Source organism: Podarcis gaigeae (assembly GCF_964106915.1).
Source record: "Podarcis gaigeae genome assembly, chromosome: 6".
Taxonomy (NCBI): domain Eukaryota; kingdom Metazoa; phylum Chordata; class Lepidosauria; order Squamata; family Lacertidae; genus Podarcis; species Podarcis gaigeae.
This window is the reverse complement of record NC_139682.1, coordinates 3,711,524-3,733,098: the sequence shown is the minus strand read 5'-3', so window position 1 is coordinate 3,733,098 and position 21,575 is coordinate 3,711,524. Positions and strand designations below refer to the sequence as shown.

The window sequence follows — 21,575 nt, the reverse complement described above, 5'->3', positions numbered from 1 at the left end:
CCGTACGGGCGGGGGTACCTTTACCTTTTATACACAATGTGTCAGCCGCCTGGGGGGTTTCACTGTTTGTGTTTTGGTTGTTGGTAAAAAATATATATTAAAAATTAAATTAATTTTTCAAAAAAGGAAGGTTTAGACCACATTCTAGTCCATTGTGTGGGGTTTTTTCGTAGCCTGTGCTGTGCTCCCATTGTTTTTTGTCAAGGGGGATTGTGGGATTCTGGAGCAGTATTTTGTATATTGTGGATGCCATCCCCTTGTCATGTCCCTTTGCTGTCAGGAGAAGGTTTCCGAAGGTGGTCAAGGACCTAGTGGCTACTGAATTTATTACTGCATTGTTTAAGAAGCCATGTAGTTGGTGGTGTGTTAGCCACGGTATTCGGGTGTCCCTTAGTTTGTCTGGCATTTCTTGTGTCAATAATAATAATAATAATAATAATAATAATAATAATAATAATTTTATTTATACCCCGCCCTCCCCAGCCAAGACTGGGCTCAGGGCGGCTAACACCAGGTAAAAACAATTGATTAAAATACAACTTAAAAACAAGATTAAGTACAACATTAAAATGCAGCCTCATTTCAGTGGAAACTCAAATCAAAAACTTTTTGGGGATGAAAATGATAAGGGTTTGTAAATTTTTTTAGGAGTCTGCTAAGCGGCATCAGCCTTTGGCTTGGCAAGTCTTTATGTGGAAGTTTTGTGCTGCATGATGGAATAGTGGGTTGATGAGCCGGGGGGGGGGGGTGTGTGAGTGGGGATGGGGACAATTTGCCTACATTTTCCTTCCATGCTTTACGCATGGACTGTGCGAACCCTTTTAGTTTTGTGGGGATTTTCTTTAGTTTGTTTTCTTTTCTTTAGTTTGCTGTGGGTTCGACTGTGTCTCTCTCCACATGAACCCATTGTTTCATCTTGTCTTCTAGAATGCCTGGGATTATGTGGCGCACTTGGTTGGCGATGTAGTGTAATTCTACGTTGATAATTCCCCACCCTCCTTCTGAGGAGGGGTGGTGCAGGTATTTGGGGCTTATTCTTGGCTTTTTGTGTGAGATAATAAAAAGTGTAGTTTTTTTCTGCCATTTACAGAGATCATAGAATCATAGAGTTGGAAGGGATCTCGAGGGTCATCTAGTCCAACCCCAAAATGCAGGAATCTCACCTAAAGCATCCCTGACCGATGACCACCCAACCTCTGCTTAAAACCCTCCAAGGAAGGAGAGTCCACAACCTCACAAGGTTCGAATCCTACCCTCCAGAGCAGGAGACTACAAGCTTGCTCCATCTTCCATGTGACAGCCCTTAAGATATTTGAAGATGGCTGTCATTATCTTCTCTCAGCCTCCTCTTCAGCTCCTTCTACCACTCCTCATAAGGCTTGGTTTCCAGACCCTTGATCATCTTGGTTGCCCTCCTCTGCACACATTCCAACTTCTCAACATCCTTCTTAAATTGTGTGGCCCAGAACTGGACACAGTATTCCAAGTGTGTTCTGACTAAGGCAGAATAGAGTGGTACTATTACTTCCCTTGATCTGGACACTACAATTGATGCAGCCTAGAATAGCATTAGCCTTTTTCGCCGCTGCATCACACTGTTGACTCATGTTCAGCTTGTGGTCCACCAAGACCCCCTAGATCCTTTCCACATGTACTGCTAGTAAGCCAGGTGTCCCCCATCTTATATTTGTGCATCTGGTTCTTCCTGTCTGAGTGCAGAACCTTACATTTGTCCCTATTGAAATTCATTTTGTTAGCTTGGGCCCAGTTCTCCAATCTGCTACGGTCATTTTGAATCCGGATTCTGTCTTCTGCGGCATTAGCTACCCCTCCCAGTTTGGTGCCGTCTGCAAATTTGATGAGCATCCTCTCAATTCTTTCGTCCAAGTCGTTTCCAAAGACATTGAACAACAACGGGCCCAGGACAGAACCCTGCGGCACCCCACTTGTCACATTTTTCCAGGATGATGAGGAACCATTAAATGGATACTCTTTGGGTTTGGTTAGCCAACCAGCTACAAATCCACCTAACAGTTATCTCATTCATAGAATCATAGAATAGAATCATAAAGTTGGAAGAGACCACAAGGGCCATCGAGTCCAACCCCCTGCCAAGCAGGAAACACCATCAGAGCACTCCTGACATATGGTTGTCAAGCCTTTGCTTAAAGACCTCCAAAGAAGGAGACTCCACCACACTCCTTGGCAGCAAATTCCACTGTCGAACAGCTCTTACTGTCAGGAAGTTCTTCCTAATGTTTAGGTGGAATCTTCTTTCTTGTAGTTTGGACTCACAATTTACCAGCTTTCTTGCGAGAATATCATAGGGGACTTTGTGGTGTTTTTGTTTGCACCATTTGAAGTTTCTCACAGTGGTATCAGGATACTTGACACTTCACTGCCATTTTGCAGAAAGGCACCCCAATTTTCATTGGAGAAATGTTGGAGGGGATGTGCCCCTGCATACTTCTATTCTTCCCGCTCTTTTGTTGGGAAAAAAAATCGCAGGGCTTTAAGCCCCTGTGATCTCAGCTCCTAGCCAGAACTGGCATGTGTCAGTCTTTAACCTCCCTTCCCTGAAAGAACAAGCGTGATAGGTACTCGTTTCCTCTGATGCCCAAAGAGATCTTCACAGTCTTTGATCAACACCAAACAGCCCCTTGGGCAAGACAGTTCTCCACCCATCTTTGTAAATGAAGGTATAGGATGGAAGGCAATCAAAAGTGTTGCTATTATTCCTCCATCAATCCACAACATAGCCTGTTGCTCTCACTATCGCCCCCTACGTTGCTGGGTAGAGTTGCTTGAAAGACATTTGGAGGCAAATCTATAAACTGGGCTGCTGCGATGTTGATCCTTCGTTCTCATCTTCCCAGGTTCTCCGTTCATGCTAAAATCAGGAGAAAGACACCTCCAGGATGAGGCCTGCGCTGCTGTTGGTGTTGGGACTGTCTCCTGCCTGCATATTCCCAGTCGCTGCGCACATCCCTGTGCAGTCAGACTTCGAGCCCCGAAAGGTAAGTGATTTTCAGGTGGGGCTTTCAAGCCAGATTGGCATGATGAAAAAGTCCCCAAGAGCTTGGCCCTCAAACGCCTCGTTTAGTGGCCATAGGATGCCCCTGTTTTCATCAGAGAAATTGTGTAGGTGATGGAATAGGATGCCCCTATCTCCATTGGCGGGACGTGGGTGGCGCTGTGGGTTAAACCACAGAGCCTAGGACTTGCTGATCAGAAGGTCGGCGGTTTGAATCCCCAAGACGGGATGAGCTCCCGTTGCTCAGTCCCTTCTCCTGCCAACCTAGCAGTTCGAAAGCACATCAAAGTGCAAGTAAATAAATAGGTACCACTCCGGCGGGAAGGTAAACGGCGTTTCCGTGCGCTGCTCTGGTTCTCCAGAAGCGGCTTAGTCATTCTGGCCACATGACCCAGAAGCTGCACGCTGGCTCCCTCGGCCAATAAAGCGAGATGAGCACTGCAACCCCAGAGTCGGCCACGACTGGACCTAATGGTCAGGGGTCCCTTTACCTTTATCTCCATTGGAGAAATGTTGGAGGGTATGATATCAGTAGCAGAGAAGGCAGAACCCAGTGGCAGTTTCTCCTGGAGATAATGGCGACCCTTTTGCTTACTCCCCTGGTCTTGCCTTCCTTGAGACTTTGGACAGCCTTCTTCCTCTGAGCAGCTTTGCTCTAGAGTAGAAGCCCTGTTGCTTTGGGGTTCCCCTTCTCCCAGATACAAGAGCATTGCTGCTTTCACCTTCGGTAGGACAATACTCAGGAGGAGTTTGGCTGCTCAATGCGGTTATTCTGTTTCAGGTTGCAGGCTTATGGCATCCCGTCGCAATGGTTTCCACTACACCTGAGGTGCCGGAACGCGACAATCTGACGGCGCAGATGGACCACCGTGTGACGGTTTCTGATAGCGGCGACTTGAAACTCACTGCTAACGTTATGCTGTTAGTACCTTCAAACTGATCTAATCGATGCTGGCCTAGGACCCTTTTCCTGAAATCATTGGGTGGTGTTTGGGCCATTGCTCAGTCTTGCCAGGTTGTGTAGCAGCGTAGGCAATGCTGAGCTGGATGGAAGAAGGGTCCGATTTGGTATGAAGTTGGTCTCTAGGGAAGGTCACGGGTTCCAGTTCATTATCTTCCTGTATCTTAAGAGGTTATAGAGGGACACAGGTGGCGCTGTGGTCTAAACCACTGAGCCTAGGGCTTGCCGATCGGAAGGTCAGCAGTTCGAATCCCCGCGTCAGAGTGAGCTCCCGTTGCTCAGTCCCTGCTCCTGCCAACCTAGCAGTTCAAAAGCACGCCAGTGAAAGTAGATAAATAGGTACCATGGCATCGGGAAGGTAAACAGCATTTCCGTGAGTTCAGGCACTCGTTACAGTGTCCCGTTGCACCAGAAGCGGTTTAGTCATGCTGGCCACATGACCTGGAAAGCTGTCTGTGGGCAAATGCCGGTTCCTTAATTTATATATTTTTAAACTGTTGCTATATCTGTATTGTCCCTGTTATACCTAATTGCAAATTCAAATGTATCCCTATCGTGTTTTATGACTTCCTTGTTATTGTATGTGGGCTGCAACTGGTCTGTGACCGAAATAATAAAATTCATTCATACTGGGCAGGACTTTCAACCCAGGGAAATTTTTAGCAGGCACCACAAAGAGCACAAGTAGTTCTAAAGTGTTGACGCTGCCACACCAAATGACCCAGTTCGTACAACAGCACAATGGGTCATATGTGACACTTGTGTCAGTGCCAATTCTGCTGATCGACATGTTTGAGAGAGCACATGTAGAGTAAGGCAATCTCATAGGTAAACTAGTCCCAAATTGTTACGGGTTTTATGTGCCAATAGTAACAGAATCATAGAATTATAAGATGGTACAGTTGGGAGGCACCAAGACTCCCCAAAATTCCCGGGTCCAACAGGAGTTAGAACTGAATCCATGCTTGGAGGGTTAACCTGGGTGCTAGACGCGGAAGCAAAGGTTAAAATATAATCCAAGTTCAGGAAATCGCCTGGGAGATGAGCCATTGGGAAGAACGAAAGGAAGGCGACGAGCCATTCAGAAAGCCAAATGGATGGCAAATGGAAGGGCTGCCTCCCTTGAGCATAGCTGTCAACTTTCCCCTTTTCTTGTTATGAATCCTATTCAGAATAAGGGAATTTCCCTTAAAAAAGGGGAAACGTTGACAGCTATGCCCTTGAGTCTGAAGAAAAGGCAGAGTTGGAGAGTTGAGTTTCGGATTGGAGTTGGACCTGGTCAAGGTGTCCATGGCTCATATCTGTCTGAACCCACAGCTGCACCTGTGGGAGAAAAAAGACCCTTCTAGGGTGCTGATGCCAGGAACCCCTCTCTTGTAGGCTCAGCTTGCATCCTACAGACACTCCTGTTTCCACTGCGCCTCCTTTCCCAAAGGAATCACAAATGCAAGGGAAACACCGGGATCCCTGGGGTATCGCGAAGCTCGGAGATCGGGGTGGCATGTGACAAGATGGATCACAAATCTGTGGGTTTCTGCGATGCTTATTTCCTGAACCCTAGAAAACACAAGCAGGGGAGGGAGGGCCGAAGCCGGCTGCGTCTCTTGCGTGGAAGTCTTTCAACTGAGCTTTCTTTTCCAGGAACGGCACCTGCACCCAAACAACCAAGAACTTAATGCACACCAACCGACCCGGTATATTCCAAGTTCCCAGTAGGTATAAGAGCCACGAGTCACCCTCATATCTTGTTGTGGAGGTGCGGCTTGGGCCTGAGATTGGGGGGTGTCAGTGTCGTGTCATGCATGCCCGTGATGGAGCCCAGTGCCATGTAGCTTTGATGTGTCAACCTCCCCTCCTTTGCTTTAAGCAGACCTCAGAAGCAGGAAACCGTTTTCACGCCAGCTTGGGCAATTGCAGGGGTAGGAGGAAAGCTTTCTGCCACATGGCTGCTTCTGAGCGGCAAACTGGAAACTTCCCGTGTCTCCCACTTGGACTTGAGCAAGCAAGTTTGTGCCCAGGAGCCAGTGTGAGAGCCAGTGTGGTGTAGCGGTTAAGAGCGGTAAACTCGTAATCTGGTGAACCGGGTTCGCTTCCCCGCTCCTCCACATGCAGCTGCTGGGTGACCTTGGGCTAGTCCCACTTCTCTGAAGTCTCTCAGCCCCACTCACCTCACAGGGTGTTTGTTGTGGGGAAGGAAGGGAAAGGAGATTGTGAGCCGCTTTGAGACTCCTTCGGGTAGTGATAAAGCGGGATATCAAATCCAAACTCCTCTTTTTCTCTTCAGGAAGCCCTGCCAACAGCGGAGCCTCTCCCCTTCCCTCTCTCCCTCATCTTGGTGGCACTGCCCCCTGGAGGAAGCTCCCTTCAGCTTCCCTTCGAGCCACGGGCTGCAGATGCAAGTGGTGTGCTCACTAAGCGCCCTGAACCCAAGCCCAGGAGCACACTCGCATTGCCAGTCAGATGCCAGCTGCAGAGCGAATAGTAATAATAATAATAACAATAATTATAATAATAATATATTATTTACACCCCGCCCATTCCGGGCGCCTCCCAACAGAATATTAAAAACATGACAAAACATCAAACATTAAAGACTTCCCTAAACAGGGCTGCCTTCAGATGTCTTCTAAAAGTCAGATTGTTGTTTATTTTGGTCCAGTATACCTGAAGGAGCATCTCCACCCTCATCGTTCTACCTGGACACTGAGGTCCAGCTCTGCTGCCCCTAGGTTATCTCATCCAACCCCCCTAAAAGGCAGGAATCTCAATTCAAGCATCCCTGATGGATGGCTATCCAACCTCTGCTTCCAAAACCACCAAGAACCAAGAGTTCACCCCCTCCCAAGGGAGTCAAAGTTCTCTTACTTTCACAAAGTTCTTCCTTATGTTGAGTCGCAATCTCCTTTCTTGTAACTTGGAGCCATGAGTTCGAGTCCTACCCATGGGAGGAACCAAAGTGAGCCGTTCTGGGGGAGAGGGTCGGGAGAGGGACAGCACCTTCGTGGATTTCCAAGGGTTCAATGTTAGAATTTACCATTACTTTTAACGGTGGTCGGTCGTGGCAAAGGCGGGGGGCACTTCTTCGGGCCCAGAGTTTCATCTTTGTAAATCCCCCCCAAAAAAGCTATATCAAATGAGGTGGCAGGAGATCTTGTGAATATTTAAAGTGGCTAAGAGTGTTGTTTCTGATGTTAGAAGGATGCTGGAATAAAGTTATGTGGTTTTAGCAGTAATGTTATGTTAACAGGTGAGAATGTAAAGTTACAATATATTAAGATAAATTATTAAGATAAAAGCGAAAGGATTTGCTGAAATAACCAATTGAACTAGAATACAAAAAAGGGAGGTGTGAGGAGGTCAGGGAAACAAGTAAATGAAAGGCAAGATATGGAAAGATTGACTTGTTTTTAACTGCTTTTATTTTTCTGTACTTCATATTTTTGTTTTCTTTTTTCTTTTTTGTAACTTTTTTGAAACTTCAATAAATATTATTCTTTTTTTAAAAAAAGAGTGTTGCTTCTGCTGCTCCCTAGACCTTCGAGCACAGATATGGGGCAAAGTTGTCTTATAGCTAACGTCTTATGGTGTTTCCTTTGCAGACAAATCCACAGTTCACATCATGGCTGCTGATTATGATAGATATATAATTTTCCATGTGACGTTGGACACTTACGCAGCGATGTACCTGTCTGGTACGTGTTCTAATGTCGGATGGGGCAGATCTGGGGTTCAGTAGAAAGCTATTTCCTTCCTTCGGGCTCATCCCCACTTAGCTTGTCCAAGAATTTTAAATTTTATTTCTGCCCCAGCGCTGGGGACAACTCAGCGCCTTTGTAGGCTTTCGATTCCTTTAGACCCTCCATCAAAACACTACCTTGGCTCCATGATGGAATCTGTTCCTGACTGTCTGATCAGTCATCCGGGGAAGATGGCAGGAAGGAGATACTTTAGATGGTCTATGTATGGCGAACAGAGATTTGGGCATTTCCAGACTTGAGAGCCAGTGTGGTGTAGTCGTTAAGAGCGGTAGTCACATAATCTGGGGAACCAGGTTCGCATCTCCACTCCTCCACATGCAGCTGCTGGGTGACCTTGGGCCAGTCACACTTAGAATCATAGAATAGAATCATAGAGTTGGAAGAGACCAGAAGGGTCATCGAGTCCAACCCCCTGCCAAGCAGGAAACACCATCAGAGCACTCCTGACATATGGTTGTCAAGCCTCTGCTTAAAGACCTCCAAAGAAGGAGACTCCACCACACTCCTTGGCAGCAAATTCCACTGTCGAACAGCTCTTACTGTCAGGAAGTTCTTCCTAATGTTTAGGTGGAATCTTCTTTCTTGTAGTTTGGAACCATTGCTCCGTGTCCGCTTCTCTGGAGCAGCAGAAAAAACCTTTCTCCCTCCTCTATGTGACATCCTTTTATATATTGGAACATGGCTATCATATCACCCCTTAACCTCCTCTTCTCCAGGCTAAACATGCCCAGCTCCCTTAGCCGTTCCTCATAAGGCATCGTTTCCAGGCCTTTGACCATTTTGGTCAAAGTCTCTCAGCCCCACTCACCCCACAGAGAGTTTGTTGTGGCGGAGGAAGGGAAAGGAGATTGTTAGCCGCTTTGAGACTCCTGAAGGGGTGTGAAAGTCGGGATAGCAAATCCAAACGCTGCTGCTGCTGCTGCTGCTTCTTCTTCTTCTTCTTCTTCTTCTTCTTCTTCTTCTTCTTCTTCTTCTTCTTCTTCTTCTTCTTCAGACTTACCCAACCTTTGCTTGTGTTTAAAGGTAGGAGACTGGACGTTGGAGGCGCCATCGAAGATAAATTCAAGGATTTCGCCTTGGCTCAAGGATTTCCCGAGGGGAACATCAGATTCTTTGAAAGAGCCGGTAAGACCAGGAGACTCTTAATCTCAGGGTTGTGGGTTCGATAACCACGTTGGGCAAAATATTCCTGCATGGTAGGGGGTTTGACTACATGACCTTTGGGGTCGCTTCCAACCCTATAATTCAATTATTAAATGTGTGCGCGCATGCACACACACACACACACACACTTTATCTCCTGTTCTTTCACAGGCAGAATACAGTCATACCTCGGGTTACAGACGCTTCAGGTTGTGCATTTTCGGGATACGGATGTGCCGAAACCCAGAAGTACCAGAAGGGGTTATTTCTGGGTTTTGGCGCTCGCGCATGCACAGAGTCACTAAATCACGCTTTGCGCATGCGCCGAAGCGCCGAATTGCAACCTGTGTGTACGCAGATGTGGCGCTGCGGGTTGTGGGCGCTGCAGGTTGCGAACATGCGTCCCACACGGATCACGTTCACAACCCGAGCGTCCACTGTAGGTTTGTAAGTTATTATTTAGTTAGCTAGCTATTAAATTTGTATACCACCCTGAGGTCCAGCTCCAAGGGCCTTCTGGCAGTTCTCTCACTGTGAGATGCCAAGTTACAGGGAACCAGGCAGAGGGCCTTCTCGGTGGTGGCCCCTGCCCTGTGGAACACCTTCCCAGCAGATGTCAAATAGAAGAACAACTACCAGACTTTTAGAAGACATCCGAAGGCAGCCCTGTTCAGGGAAGCTTTTAATGTTTGATGTATTACTGTATTTTAATATTTGGTGTGAAGCAGCCCAGTGTGGCTGGGGAAGCCCAGCCAGATGGGCGGGGTATAAATAATAAATTATTATTAATAATATAATAATCTGAAGAACTCAGGGTGTTTCACAGCATAAAAGTACAAGACAAAAATATAAGATAAAACCACAAAGAATAAAAACAAGAATGAAATGAAAAAATAAGCGCCCCCCCAAAAAAAAACAAGATCTACTGTTTCTAAATTTATCAGTTTGTTAACTATGTTGATTGGCTCAGTTTTGAACCAGGATGGCGAGATACTAATATTTCTGATAAATAAATATCAATCGCCCCAGTTTCCTTCCTCCTTACCAATTTTCCTGACCCTTTTCTCTCCTTTCCTCCACAGAACAATGCACTCCACAAGTGGATTAATTCCTAATACCCAGAAATGGCATTTCTTTACTGTGTGTGTGTGTATGTGAATATATAATCATTGGTGAATAATCAGAAACACTTGGTAATAGTTACTCTGGCTGGATGATGGCGACAATGATGATGGATCGATGTCTCCCCCTCCCTGTCTCTGACCTGTAAAAGTTGATCCTGCAACAAGAAGAAGAACAAACCTTCCTTCAGGTTCCCCCACCTCCCCCAAACTGATTTTAAAATAAATCTATAGCTCAGACTTTGCAAGCTTCTCTCTTGGCCAGAAGCATTATTTTGGGGGGAACAGAATGGCTATGGGGGGGGGGTTGAACACATAGGAACCGGGCAGAGGGCCTTCTTGGTGGTGGCACCCTCCCTGTGAAACGCCCTCCCATCAGATGTCAAGGAGATAAACATCTATCTGACTTTTAGAAGGCAGCCCTGGTTAGGGGAGTTTTTAATGACTGATGTTTTAATGTATTTTTAATATTTTGTTGGAAGCTGCTCACATTGGCTGGGGAAACCAAGCCAGATGGGCAGAGTTTTATTTATTTATTTATTTTCATTTTCATTATCATTATCATTAAGGGTAAAGGATCCCTGACAGTTAAGTCCAGTAGCGAACGACTCTGGGGTTGCGGCGCTCATCTCACTTTACTGGCCAAGGGAGCCGAAGTTTGTCCGCAGACAGTTTTTCCAGGTGATGTGGCCAGCATGACTAAGCTGCTTCTGGTGAAACCAGAGCAGCACATGGAAACGCCGTTTATCTTCCCGCTGGAGTGGTACCTATTTATCTACTTGCACTTTACCTATTTATCTACTTGCAGGAGCTCACCCTGTCGCGGGGATTTGAACCGCTGACCTTCTGATCAGCAAGCCCTGGGCTCTGTGGTTTAGACCACAGCGCCACTCGTGTCCCCAAAATCATCATCATCATCATCATCAAGCTGCCTCGTGGATGCTCTGCTCCAGAAAATGCCAGCTTCATCTCCAACTCCCCTTCCATGCCCATAGGCCAGGCTGCCTGGAACTGATGGAGTCAGTGCCCAACATCTTTTGACGGGCACCTCTGTACCCTCCAACATTTTCCCGATGAAAAATAGAGTCGTCCTATGAGAACAAGCAGGACAGTGCAGGATCCAATCAGAAACCAGGACAACTTCTGTAATTCCTGCCTCCACAGCTGGAGGCAGCCATGCTTCTGAATCCCAGGAGGGGGCCGGGCTCCTGTGTTCGAATCCTGCTTGCTGCTTTCCCTGCAGGCATCTGGTCGGCCACTGTAGGAACAAGATGCTGGACAAGACAAGCCATTGGCTGGAAAAGGCTGGCCGAGTTCGTATTTCTTTGTGATCTTGTGGCTGAATGGCAGGTTGGAAGCGAGGGCGAACAATGTGCTCTAGCTACAGTTAGAACTGGATATGGAACAACTGATTGGTTCAAAATTGGGAAAGGAGTACGACAAGGCAGTATTTTGTCTCCCTGCTTATTTAACTTATATGCAGAATTCATCATGCGAAAGGCTGGGCTGGAAGAATCCCTAGCCGGAATTAAGATTGCCGGAAGAAATATCAACAACCTCAGATATGCAGATGACACAACCTTGATGGCAGAAAGTGAGGAGGAATTAAAGAACCTTTTAATGAGGGTGAAAGAGGAGAGCGCAAAATATGGTCTGAAGCTCAACATAAAAAAACGAAGATCATGGCCACTGGTCCCATCACCTCCTGGCAAATAGAAGGGGAAGAAATGGAGGCAGTGAGAGATTTTACTTTCTTGGGCTCCATGATCGCTGCAGATGGTGACAGCAGTCAAAAAATTAAAAGACGCCTGCTGCTTGGGAGAAGGGCAATGACAGGCCTAGACAGCATCTTGAGAAGTAGAGACATCACCTTGCCAACAAAGGTTCATATAGTTAAAGCTATGGTTTTCCCAGTAATGATGTATGGAAGTGAGAGCTGGACCATAAAGAAGGCTGATCGCCGAAGAATTGATGCTTTTGAATTATGGTGCTGGAGGAGACTTGAGAGTCCCATGGACTGCAAGAAGATCAAACCTCTCCATTCTGAAGGATCGTGAAGCTGAGGCTCCAGTACTTTGGCCACCTCATGAGAAGAGAAGACTCCCTGGAAAAGACCCTGATGTTGAGAAAGATGGAGGGCACAAGGAGAAGGGGGCGACAGAGGACGAGATGGTTGGATAGTGTTTTCGAGGTTACCAGCATGAGTTTGACCAAACTGCGGGAGGCAGTGGAGGACAGAGGTGCCTGGCGTGCTCTGGTCCAGGGGGGTCACGAAGAGTCGGACACGACTAAACGACAACAACAAATTTCTATCTGTGGTTTCCCCAAAAAAAAGCTCAATAGGGGGCGATAGCCTTAAAAACCCTCAATAACTTTTGCGAATCCGCTAAAGAAAGCGCAACAACTTCGGATGCCCACAACATCAACTTTGTCCGACGGGTGATGTTTATTTACTGCTTATTCCTCACTTGCTTGCTCTACAGCGGAGATCACCGCGCCGTGTGCCTGAGAAGCGAGGAGTTTTCTAATCTGATAAAAGGGGAATAAACACCGTGCGCCTGCGTTACCCCTCTCCCGCCCGCGTTTTCAAGGACCTTCGGCCTGATCCAGAGGGCGGGGATCCTTTTAGCTTCTCCAGCCGAGGCGGTCGTCGAGGACACCGGCAGTCGCGCGCTGGAGAAACGCGGGGCCGTCTTCACGCGCTCAGAGGCGCTCTCGCCGGCCGAGGCCGAGAGGGCGGCTCGCTGGGGTTTGGCAGGGGGTGTGTCCCACCAGGAGCGGCGCGCAGGGACCTCCCCGGGCTTAAAAGTCCCTCCCTCGGCGCGCCGCGGCGCTGTGCAATGAAGCTGGACGCGATGGACGGGGCGCACGGGCGGTGCGCTTTTACGCGCGTGGGGACCCCTTGAGAGCGCCCTGCCGACGGAACCGCCAGCAACAGGCGGAGGTAAGGAGAACAGGGCGGCGGGGGGGGGGGGAGACTTTCCACGCGTTCGCAGAGAAGGGCTGGCTGGATAGCTTTCACGGGAGACGGGGCGGACGGCGAGTCGAGGAAAACCGAGGACGGTCCGCGCTCTCCGCCATCTCCGTCCTCTCTCCAAATCCGAGCGCGGCAGCCTTCGCCATCCCGGAGTCTCTCTTCGCAGCGCCCGGCTCTGGAAAGCGGGGCTCTCCCTTGGAAACTTGCGGAGGGCGCCGCTCCGAACTTTGGGGGATAAGAATGCGGGCGAGAGGGCTCCTGAGCGCGCGCAGAGTGCGCTCAGGGCTGACGACTTCTGGACAGCCTCTTTGCATGCGCCCCTCTTCTTCAGATAGGACTGTATTCGTCCAGAGGAACCGGGTCCGCTGGAGAAGTTGGATCCCTCCCTCGGGGCTGAGGGGCTACCGCAGAAGCAGCTGTGGCCCCTCGGAGAGAGAGTTTCCGAATATCCCCCTCCCCAGCCCTAATACTCTGAGATGTGCCAAGGCCCGGTGCTGCCTACTCAGTCCGCCTGCCCTAGCCTGGCGGTGGTGGGGATCAGCGAAAGGGAAACGTTCTCTGCACATGCCCTGGAGCACTCTTGCCTTTATTCTTCTTATGCGAGGGTCCGGACCCCAGAAGTGAAAACTGGTTGCCAGTTCGTAGGGTCTGTGTAGTGTGTGTATGTGTGTAATTTGATGCCACCGCAGCGACGACAATGGCGTCCTTCATTGCAAACAACTTTCCTTCTGAATTTTTAACCATGTTTTGGAATCTGGCAAAACCGTGCCATGGCATTGGGTTACTGGTACTGCCATGAAACCAGACCCTGGGTTGGAAAAAAAAAGAAAACAACCCCACAGGATATGTTGTTGCTTGTGTTACACACACACACACACACACACACACACACACACACACACTATTTTTGGAGTGAGAAGGGCTCCAGCTACTTTGTTTGTCAGCTGCTAAAAATCCACAACTTCAGCTTTTAAAAAAGGGTCCCAAGCAAAAGAGAATGCATAGCCCCCTTGGTGGGATTTATATCCTGAAAGTCAGGATAAGAGATAATGGTTATAATGCGGGAAAAAGGAAGGCAGCGGTTAATATTGATAAAGCTGATTCAGCAGCAGGCAAAAATCTGAAAACACCCAGGCCATCGGAAGCAAAGCAAAACTGAGAGTCAGGAGCAATTCTTGAAAGCCGCCCTAAACAAGACTGTTTGAACTTGCCTCCTCAATGTGCAAAGTGGGGTTGCGATGGCCTGGGGGTTGCTGGTTCTCCTCCAGGACCCTGAAGCCTCCCCCCCCCCCCGCCCCGTCCAGGCTGGCTCTTCCCAGCAATTCAGAGATGTTTTCCATCTGTTTCCAACGGCTAACTTTCACATCCTTTGCCCTTTGCTTCCTTTCCAACTTATAAATAAAGTCCAGGCCACCCCTCCTTAAGACAGGAACTGGCGAGCAGGGGCTCAGCTCCTGCTAACTGGGAAGTAAGCAAAGCCATATTCGTCCCCAGGGCTTTTTTCAGGTAGAACTCACCGGAACTCAGTTCAGGCCCCCTCTCAGGTGGGTGCCATTGCCGTTATACGAGAACAAGGGAGGTGTTCGTGATGAACACCTGGCACCTCTTTTTCTAGAAAAATAGCACAGTTCCTCCCCCTCCTTTACAATACAATACGATAATCTTTAGTGTCATTGTCCCATACAAAACAACGAAATCGAAAAATCTGCATCAGACATTCTCAAACCAACAAGCCTGCTATCCCAGCTATCCCAGCCTGGTTAGCCCCCTAAAAACTCTGATACCCCATAATTAAATACAATATACTCCCATAGAGACTACCTTACACTGCATTTAAAACCAAAATCATATTTGGATAGAAACTGTTCTAAAGGAAATGGAGCTACTCTAATGCTCCATCTCCTCTCCAGCCTTTGTGTGTGTGTGTGTGTGTGTGTGTGTGACTCTAGTCTGATGAGATTGAAGCTGACACTGAAATTTGGGGGAATTTGGACATTTCTCTCCAACCCTGCCATTTCCGGCACCCATTTATGAAGTGTGTCGAGATAACTATTCCTCTCTGGTCTGCTGTCCCTAAAAGCCAGGGTGTGGTGAAGGGTAGATCAGGATCTACTGGCAGATCTCTGCGTGATTTGCAGTTGATCGGGGAGGGTTTCTGACTCCCTGTTGTTTTATCAATACCAGCAACAAAACGATGGCAACTCTCACGTTCCTAAATTATACGGAACAGTAACCAGGCTTGGATTTTGTGTGTGATTGCTGCTCACTTCGGATACTCAAAAGCAAATTCCTGGGTTCAGTGTTCTTTAATTCTGTCTCAGTGTTCTTTAATTCTGCACCAGGCTTTGGTTAGTGGAGATTGGGGCTCCAGTACCCTCCCCTCCCAAAAAAGCCTGCAATCTGCCCACCTTTTCCCTAAATTGTTCTGTAGCATCTGGATTCTGCGCCCAGGAAAACTGTGTTCTTAGTGACTTTTGGTTAGTTTGCTCTTCTGCGAGCCTTGGAAAAGTGCTTTGAAGAGCATGGAATTCTCCCTGCAAACCCTGACCATGGTGATTTTATTGTGCCCTAATATACAGTATGTTCCTTGTTTTGCTAAATAATAATAATAATAATAATAATAATAATAATAATAATTTATTCTTTGTACCCCGCCCATCTGGCTGGGTTTCCCCAGCCACTCTGGGCGGCTTCCATAGAAACCAAAAATACACTAAAATATCACACATTAAAAACCTCCCTGAACAGGGCTGCCTTAAGATGTCTTCTGAATGGCAGGTAGTTGTTTATCGCTTTGACATCTGATGGGAGGGTGTTCCACAGGGCGGGCGCCACTACCGAGAAGGCTCTCTGCCTGGTTCCCTGTAGCTTTGCTTCTCACAATGAGGGAACCGCCAGAAGGCCCTCAGCGCTGGACCTCAGCATCCGGGCAGAACGATGGGGGTGGAGACGCTCCTTCAGGTATACTGGGCCGAGGCCGTTTAGGGCTTTAAAGGTCAACACCAGCACTTTGAATTGTGCTCGGAAACGTACTGGGAGCCAGTGTAGGTCTTTCAAGACCAGTGTTATGTGGTCTTGGCGGCCGCCCCCAGTCACCAGTCTAGCTGCCGCATTCTGGATTAGTTGTAGTTTCCGAGTCACCTTCAAAGGTAGCCCCACGTAGAGCACATTGCAGTAGTCCAAGTCGGAGATAACTATGAGCACTTTCGATTTTCTTTTAACCTTCTGAACAGAACATGGCTCCCCTTTGGTTTTCTGATATTCTACCCAATTGTGTGGTTTCAAGTTTGCTTGCATCCACGAGGGCTACGAACTTGACTTAGAGAGAAAATGAGTCTTGCGACAATTGGAGTGCTTCACTTTGCACCAGGCAGCAAAACTGCTTGCAGGACCTTGATCCCAGATGTGCAGAATGAACCAGTTGAGCCACTGTATTTTGGAAAGGGAGATGCATTCTGCCAGCTATAATTTATGGTAGCCAGTGCTTTGTGACAGTCTTCTAAGGTGCAGCAGCAACCTTGCTAGGCAGATCTCTGACATCCTGTAGTTTTACACCAAAGGACTGAAGCTGAGAGCCCAGGCACGCTTGACTTTATTTTTTCTTTCTTCTTGGGGTGAAATGCTTGCCATTCCACGCTTGACCTCTGCTGCTTCATTCCTGACATGTTAGCGCAAAAACAAACCCCCAAAATAAAACAGAAACAAACAAGAAACAGTTTGCTAGTCTTCATTGTGAAACACATCTACAGTAGTACCTCGGGTTAAGAACTTAATTCGTTCCAGAGGTCCGTTCTTAACCTGAAACTGTTCTTAACCTGAAGCACCACTTTAGCTAATGGGGCCTCCCGCTGCCGCCGTGCGATTTCTGTTCTCATCCTGAAGCAAAGTTCTTAACCCAAGGTACTATTTCTGGGTTAGAAGAGTCTGTAACCTGAAGCGTCTGTAACCCGAGATACCACTGTACTTGGGAATAAGCACCGTTTCGTTGTAAAAATGGGTAATAGTGTGGTGTAGTGGTTGGAGCAGGCATAGGCAAACTCGGCCCTCCAGATGTTTTGAGACTACAATTCCCATCATCCCTGACCACTGGTCCTGTTAGCTAGGGATGATGGGAGTTGTAGTCCCAGTTTGCCTATGCCTGGGTTAGAGTGTCGGACTAGGACCTGGGAGAGCCAATCCACATTTGGCCATGTAGCTCACTGGGTGACCTTGGGCCAGTCCCTGTCCCTCAGCCTAACCTACCTCACAGGGTTGTTGTGGGGGTTAACGGATGAGGGGAGAGCCAGGTACACCAGACTGAGTTCCTTGGAGAAAAATGGGAGCTATAAATGCAGTAATAATGGTGATGATGAAAATCATCATCATCATCACAATAACATATTTTTTGTAATACGATGAGCTTCTGTGACCATGCACATGCCTGACCGTTAACCATGCTCCCAGAAGCCTCAGCATCATATGGGACTTGTAGCTCAGTTGGTTAGAGCATCATCATCATCATCATCATCATCATCATCATCATAATTTATACCCCACCCTCTCTGGCCAGAGCCAGGCTCAGGGCGGCTAACACCAATAAAACCACAGTAAAAACATAATAGGGGGAAAAGAAAAAGAAAGAAAGAAACCCAATTTAAAATACAGGTTAAAATGCAATTTAAAATGCAGCCACATTTTAAAAGTAGCCCATAGATCAAAACCGTAAGGGGAGGGAAACATAAGGGTCAGACTGAGTCCAAACCAAAGGCCAGGGTGGAACAGCTCTGTCTTGCAGGCCCTGCGGAAAGATGTCAAGTCCCGCAGGGCCCTAGTCTCTTGGGACAGAGCGTTCCACCAAGTCGGGGCCAGTGCTGAAAAGGCCCTGGCCCTAGTTGAGCCCAATCTAACCACCTTGCGACTTGGGACCTCCAAAATGTTGTCATTTGTGGACTTTAAGGTCCTCCGTGGGACATACCAGGAGAGGAGGTCCCCTAGGTACGTGGGTCCTAGGCCGTATAGGGCTTTAAAGGTCAAAACCAGCACCTTAAACCGGACCTTGTACTCCACTGGGAGCCAGTGCAGCTGGTAAAGCACTGGGTTAATGTGATGCTGATACTGTAATGGCAAGGGTGCAAGTTCAATCGCTTTATGGGACAGCTGCATCTTCCTGAAGTCTGCAAAAGCTGGTTAGGATGTTCATAGCTGGCATAAGGGGCACCCAGGCAGAATGGACATCTTGGTCTAGATTGCAGGTGAAATATACTCAGAGTCGAGAGTGGATTTCATGCTCTTTATTCAGCTCATTGTGGTGAGGAGGAATGAAAGTCCCCTCAATGTATCTGCTTTATATACATTATTTACACAATGGGCTGCATGTGATTGGCTAATTCCGGAATTCTCCTGTAGGCCAATCAGGTTGTGGATTCACTTCCATCTTGAGCTGGATTGGGTGGCTCCTGCAGACCAATCAGACTGCTGCATTGTTCTAGGACCAAACAGAATGCTGCATTTTGGATCCTATTGTTCTAGGACCAATCAGACTGCTGCATTTTGGATCCTATTCAACTCAGTACATAACAGCAGGGTAGCCCAGTGATTGAAAAATGGCACGTGCCATAATAATAAATGAAAATTCAGAGCCAGTGGCGCTGGGCCAGTGTGCATTTTGCCATTGGAACTGTGAAACATTCCATATGCAAGCTTGAAAAAGAAACTCAGGTCCCCAAATGAGTCTGGAACTGGAATGGGACGTTAAACCCCATGTTCTTCAGCTGGGTAAGTCAGGAGTGATTGCGAGGGGTTGTGCCAAATTGGGTGGCATATGAGGAGGTATCTGGGGAGATGTGGGTGAGGGGCCTGAGAAGGGCATAAGTGGCACTTAGCATAAGGTGGGCAGCATGGGAGAAAGGCTTGTACGTTCAGGAGATCTTTGGACAATAGAGGGAGGTGGAGCTACAGGAGGGAAGGGCACAGGTTGGGCATCTGTTGGGGCATGAAACTGGAGATGTGGAGGGTGGAAAGAGGCAGACGAGGACATGGCTGCCTCTTGCACCTTTTCGCCGGCTGAAATGCCATCTTCAGCTCACCTATTAAACGGGCAGGAGCCTTGCCCTCTTTTGCATTGGGGCACCAGGAGCAGCCCCTGGCGTGTAGCACTCTTTGCAACTGCCGCTAGGAATATTAGAGCAAATCATATAGCCAAGATAGCCACCAACTGTAAAGGAGATGGATTTATTTGACCCTATCTACATAAAGCTAAAAGGGACGCGGGTGACGCTGTGGGTTAAACAACAGAGCCTAGGACTTGCCAATCAGAAGGTCAGCGGTTCGAATCCCCGCAACAGGGTGAGCTCCCGTTGCTCGGTCCCTGCTCCTGCCAACCTAGCAAGTAGATAAATAGGTACCGCTCCGGCGGGAAGGTAAACGGCATTTCCATGTGCTGCTCTGGTTCGCCAGAAGTGGCTTAGTCACGCTGGCCACATGCCCTGGAAGCTGTATGCCGGCTCCCTCGGCCAATAAAGCGAGATGAGCGCCGCAACCCCAGAGTCAGCCACGACTGGACCTAATGGTCAAGGGTCCCTTTACCCTTTACCTTACATCAAGCTATAGTCTATCTTTATCACCAAACTCCGAATATAATTGTACATTGTATTAATTAACATTATTTTTTAATATATTAGTGGCCATGTGACGATTTTAGCCTATAAATTTTATTGTTTAATGTCTTAACCTGTATATTAAGGTACTTTTATAGCTCTGTAGGTAATGTCTTGATAATATAAATGTTTTAAGTTTTTTGTATTAATCCAGCGTATTTTCTTTTCATTGTTGAATGATTCTGTGTACACCGCGGCAGCCTTTGGCTATGTGCAATAAAACTGACAGACTGACCAGGAACAGCCTTTGCCAACCTGGTGCCCTCCAGGTGTTGTTGGGCTTCATCAGTGGTGGGATTACCTGGTGAGGGGCACTAAGAGGCTGGGGTGGGGGCGCTGGAGGTGACCCTCAGACTTTGCAAGGCTGCCGTCCCGGGATCATGTTCATCATTGGCTTAATTCAACCAAAGAGTTGAACTTGGATTTTGAATGCAATTAATTGCTGCTGTTTTGAATCCCACTGTGCTTTTCTCTTCCTTAGTGGGTTGTGGAAACTGCTGTTCTGAGAAATGCATTTTATAGGGCAGGGTGGGGTCTGTTTATGGAACTAAGGGGGTGGTGCCCCCCTCCAAAAGTTTGGAAACTGCTGAAGTTCATCTTTGGCTAGCTGCTTCCAATTGGAGCCTCCCTCCTGCTGACTCATGTTTATATATGAGATATATATTTATACCCACACGTACATATATACACGGTCTGTCGTTCTCAAGGCCGTTTTTGGGTGCTGCCTCGGCATCCCAGATGGACCACGAGATGCTTCTTGGGAGGCTGCCCAACTCCGTCCTTCCCAACCCTGGGCCTGCGTGTCAACAGTGTGACGCGGCAGCTAAAAAAGCCAATGCAATTCTGGGCTGCATCAATAGGAGTATTGCATCTAGATCAAGGGAAGTAATAGTGCCACTGTATTCTGCTCTGGTCCGACCTCACCTGGAGTGCTGTGTCCAGTTCTGGGCACCACAGTTCAAGAAGGACACTGACAAACTGGAACGTGTCCAGAGGAGGGCAACCAAAATGGTCAAAGGCCTGGAAACGATGCCTTATGAGGAACGGCTAAGGGAGCTGGGCATGTTTAGCCTGGAGAAGAGGAGGTTAAGGGGTGATATGATAGCCATGTTCAAATATATAAAAGGATGTCACATAGAGGAGGGAGAAAGGTTGTTTTCTGCTGCTCCAGAGAAGTAGACATGGAGCAATGGATCCAAACTACAAGAAAGAAGCGTGATTTAGTGACTCTGTGCATGCGCGAGCGCCAAAACCCAGAAATAACCCCTTCTGGTACTTCTGGGTTTCGGCACATCCGTATCCCGAAAATGCACAACCTGAAGCGTCTGTAACCCGAGGTATGACTGTATTCTGCCTGTGAAAGAACAGGAGATAAAGTGTGTGTGTGTGTGTGCATGCGCGCACACATTTAATAATTGAATTATAGGGTTGGAAGCGACCCCAAAGGTCATGTAGTCAAACCCCCTACCATGCAGGAATATTTTGCCCAACGTGGTTATCGAACCCACAACCCTGAGATTAAGAGTCTCCTGGTCTTACCGGCTCTTTCAAAGAATCTGATGTTCCCCTCGGGAAATCCTTGAGCCAAGGCGAAATCCTTGAATTTATCTTCGATGGCGCCTCCAACGTCCAGTCTCCTACCTTTAAACACAAGCAAAGGTTGGGTAAGTCTGAAGAAGAAGAAGAAGAAGAAGAAGAAGAAGAAGAAGAAGAAGAAGAAGCAGCAGCAGCAGCAGCAGCAGCAGCAGCAGCGTTTGGATTTGCTATCCCGACTTTCACACCCCTTCAGGAGTCTCAAAGCGGCTAACAATCTCCTTTCCCTTCCTCCGCCACAACAAACTCTCTGTGGGGTGAGTGGGGCTGAGAGACTTTGACCAAAATGGTCAAAGGCCTGGAAACGATGCCTTATGAGGAACAGTTAAGGGAGCTGGGCATGTTTAGCCTGG

At 47.9% G+C, this 21,575-nt stretch overlaps 2 protein-coding genes across 6 annotated transcripts in view; both read left to right on the top strand.

The window, feature by feature from the left end:
- Positions 1-913: 913 nt before the first annotated feature.
- LCN9 (lipocalin 9) lies at positions 914-10,268 on the top strand. Of its 3 annotated transcripts, none has more exons than XM_083744786.1 (7): positions 914-1,020; positions 2,877-3,017; positions 3,816-3,955; positions 5,637-5,707; positions 7,595-7,687; positions 8,777-8,878; positions 9,979-10,268. In XM_083744786.1, exons 2-7 carry the CDS (start codon positions 2,919-2,921, stop codon positions 10,002-10,004), a joined length of 531 nt encoding a protein of 176 aa, XP_083600912.1. In that variant the 5' UTR covers positions 914-1,020; positions 2,877-2,918; the 3' UTR covers positions 10,005-10,268. The 3 variants fall into 3 exon arrangements, with proteins under 3 accessions (XP_083600912.1, XP_083600911.1, XP_083600913.1); XM_083744785.1 differs by having other exon boundaries at positions 927-1,049; XM_083744787.1 differs by lacking the exon at positions 7,595-7,687 and having other exon boundaries at positions 936-1,049; positions 5,637-5,711; positions 8,781-8,878.
- A 2,392-nt stretch (positions 10,269-12,660) lies between these two features.
- The window catches only part of REM1 (RRAD and GEM like GTPase 1), a 28,075-nt gene continuing 19,160 nt past the window's right edge, over positions 12,661-21,575 (top strand). The window contains exon 1 of one of the 3 annotated variants that reach the window (XM_083744693.1): positions 12,661-12,961. The gene's annotated coding sequence lies outside the window, so the exon portion shown is untranslated. The remainder of the gene's footprint in view (positions 12,962-21,575) is intronic. The other 2 variants (XM_083744692.1, XM_083744691.1) reach the window with 2 other exon arrangements.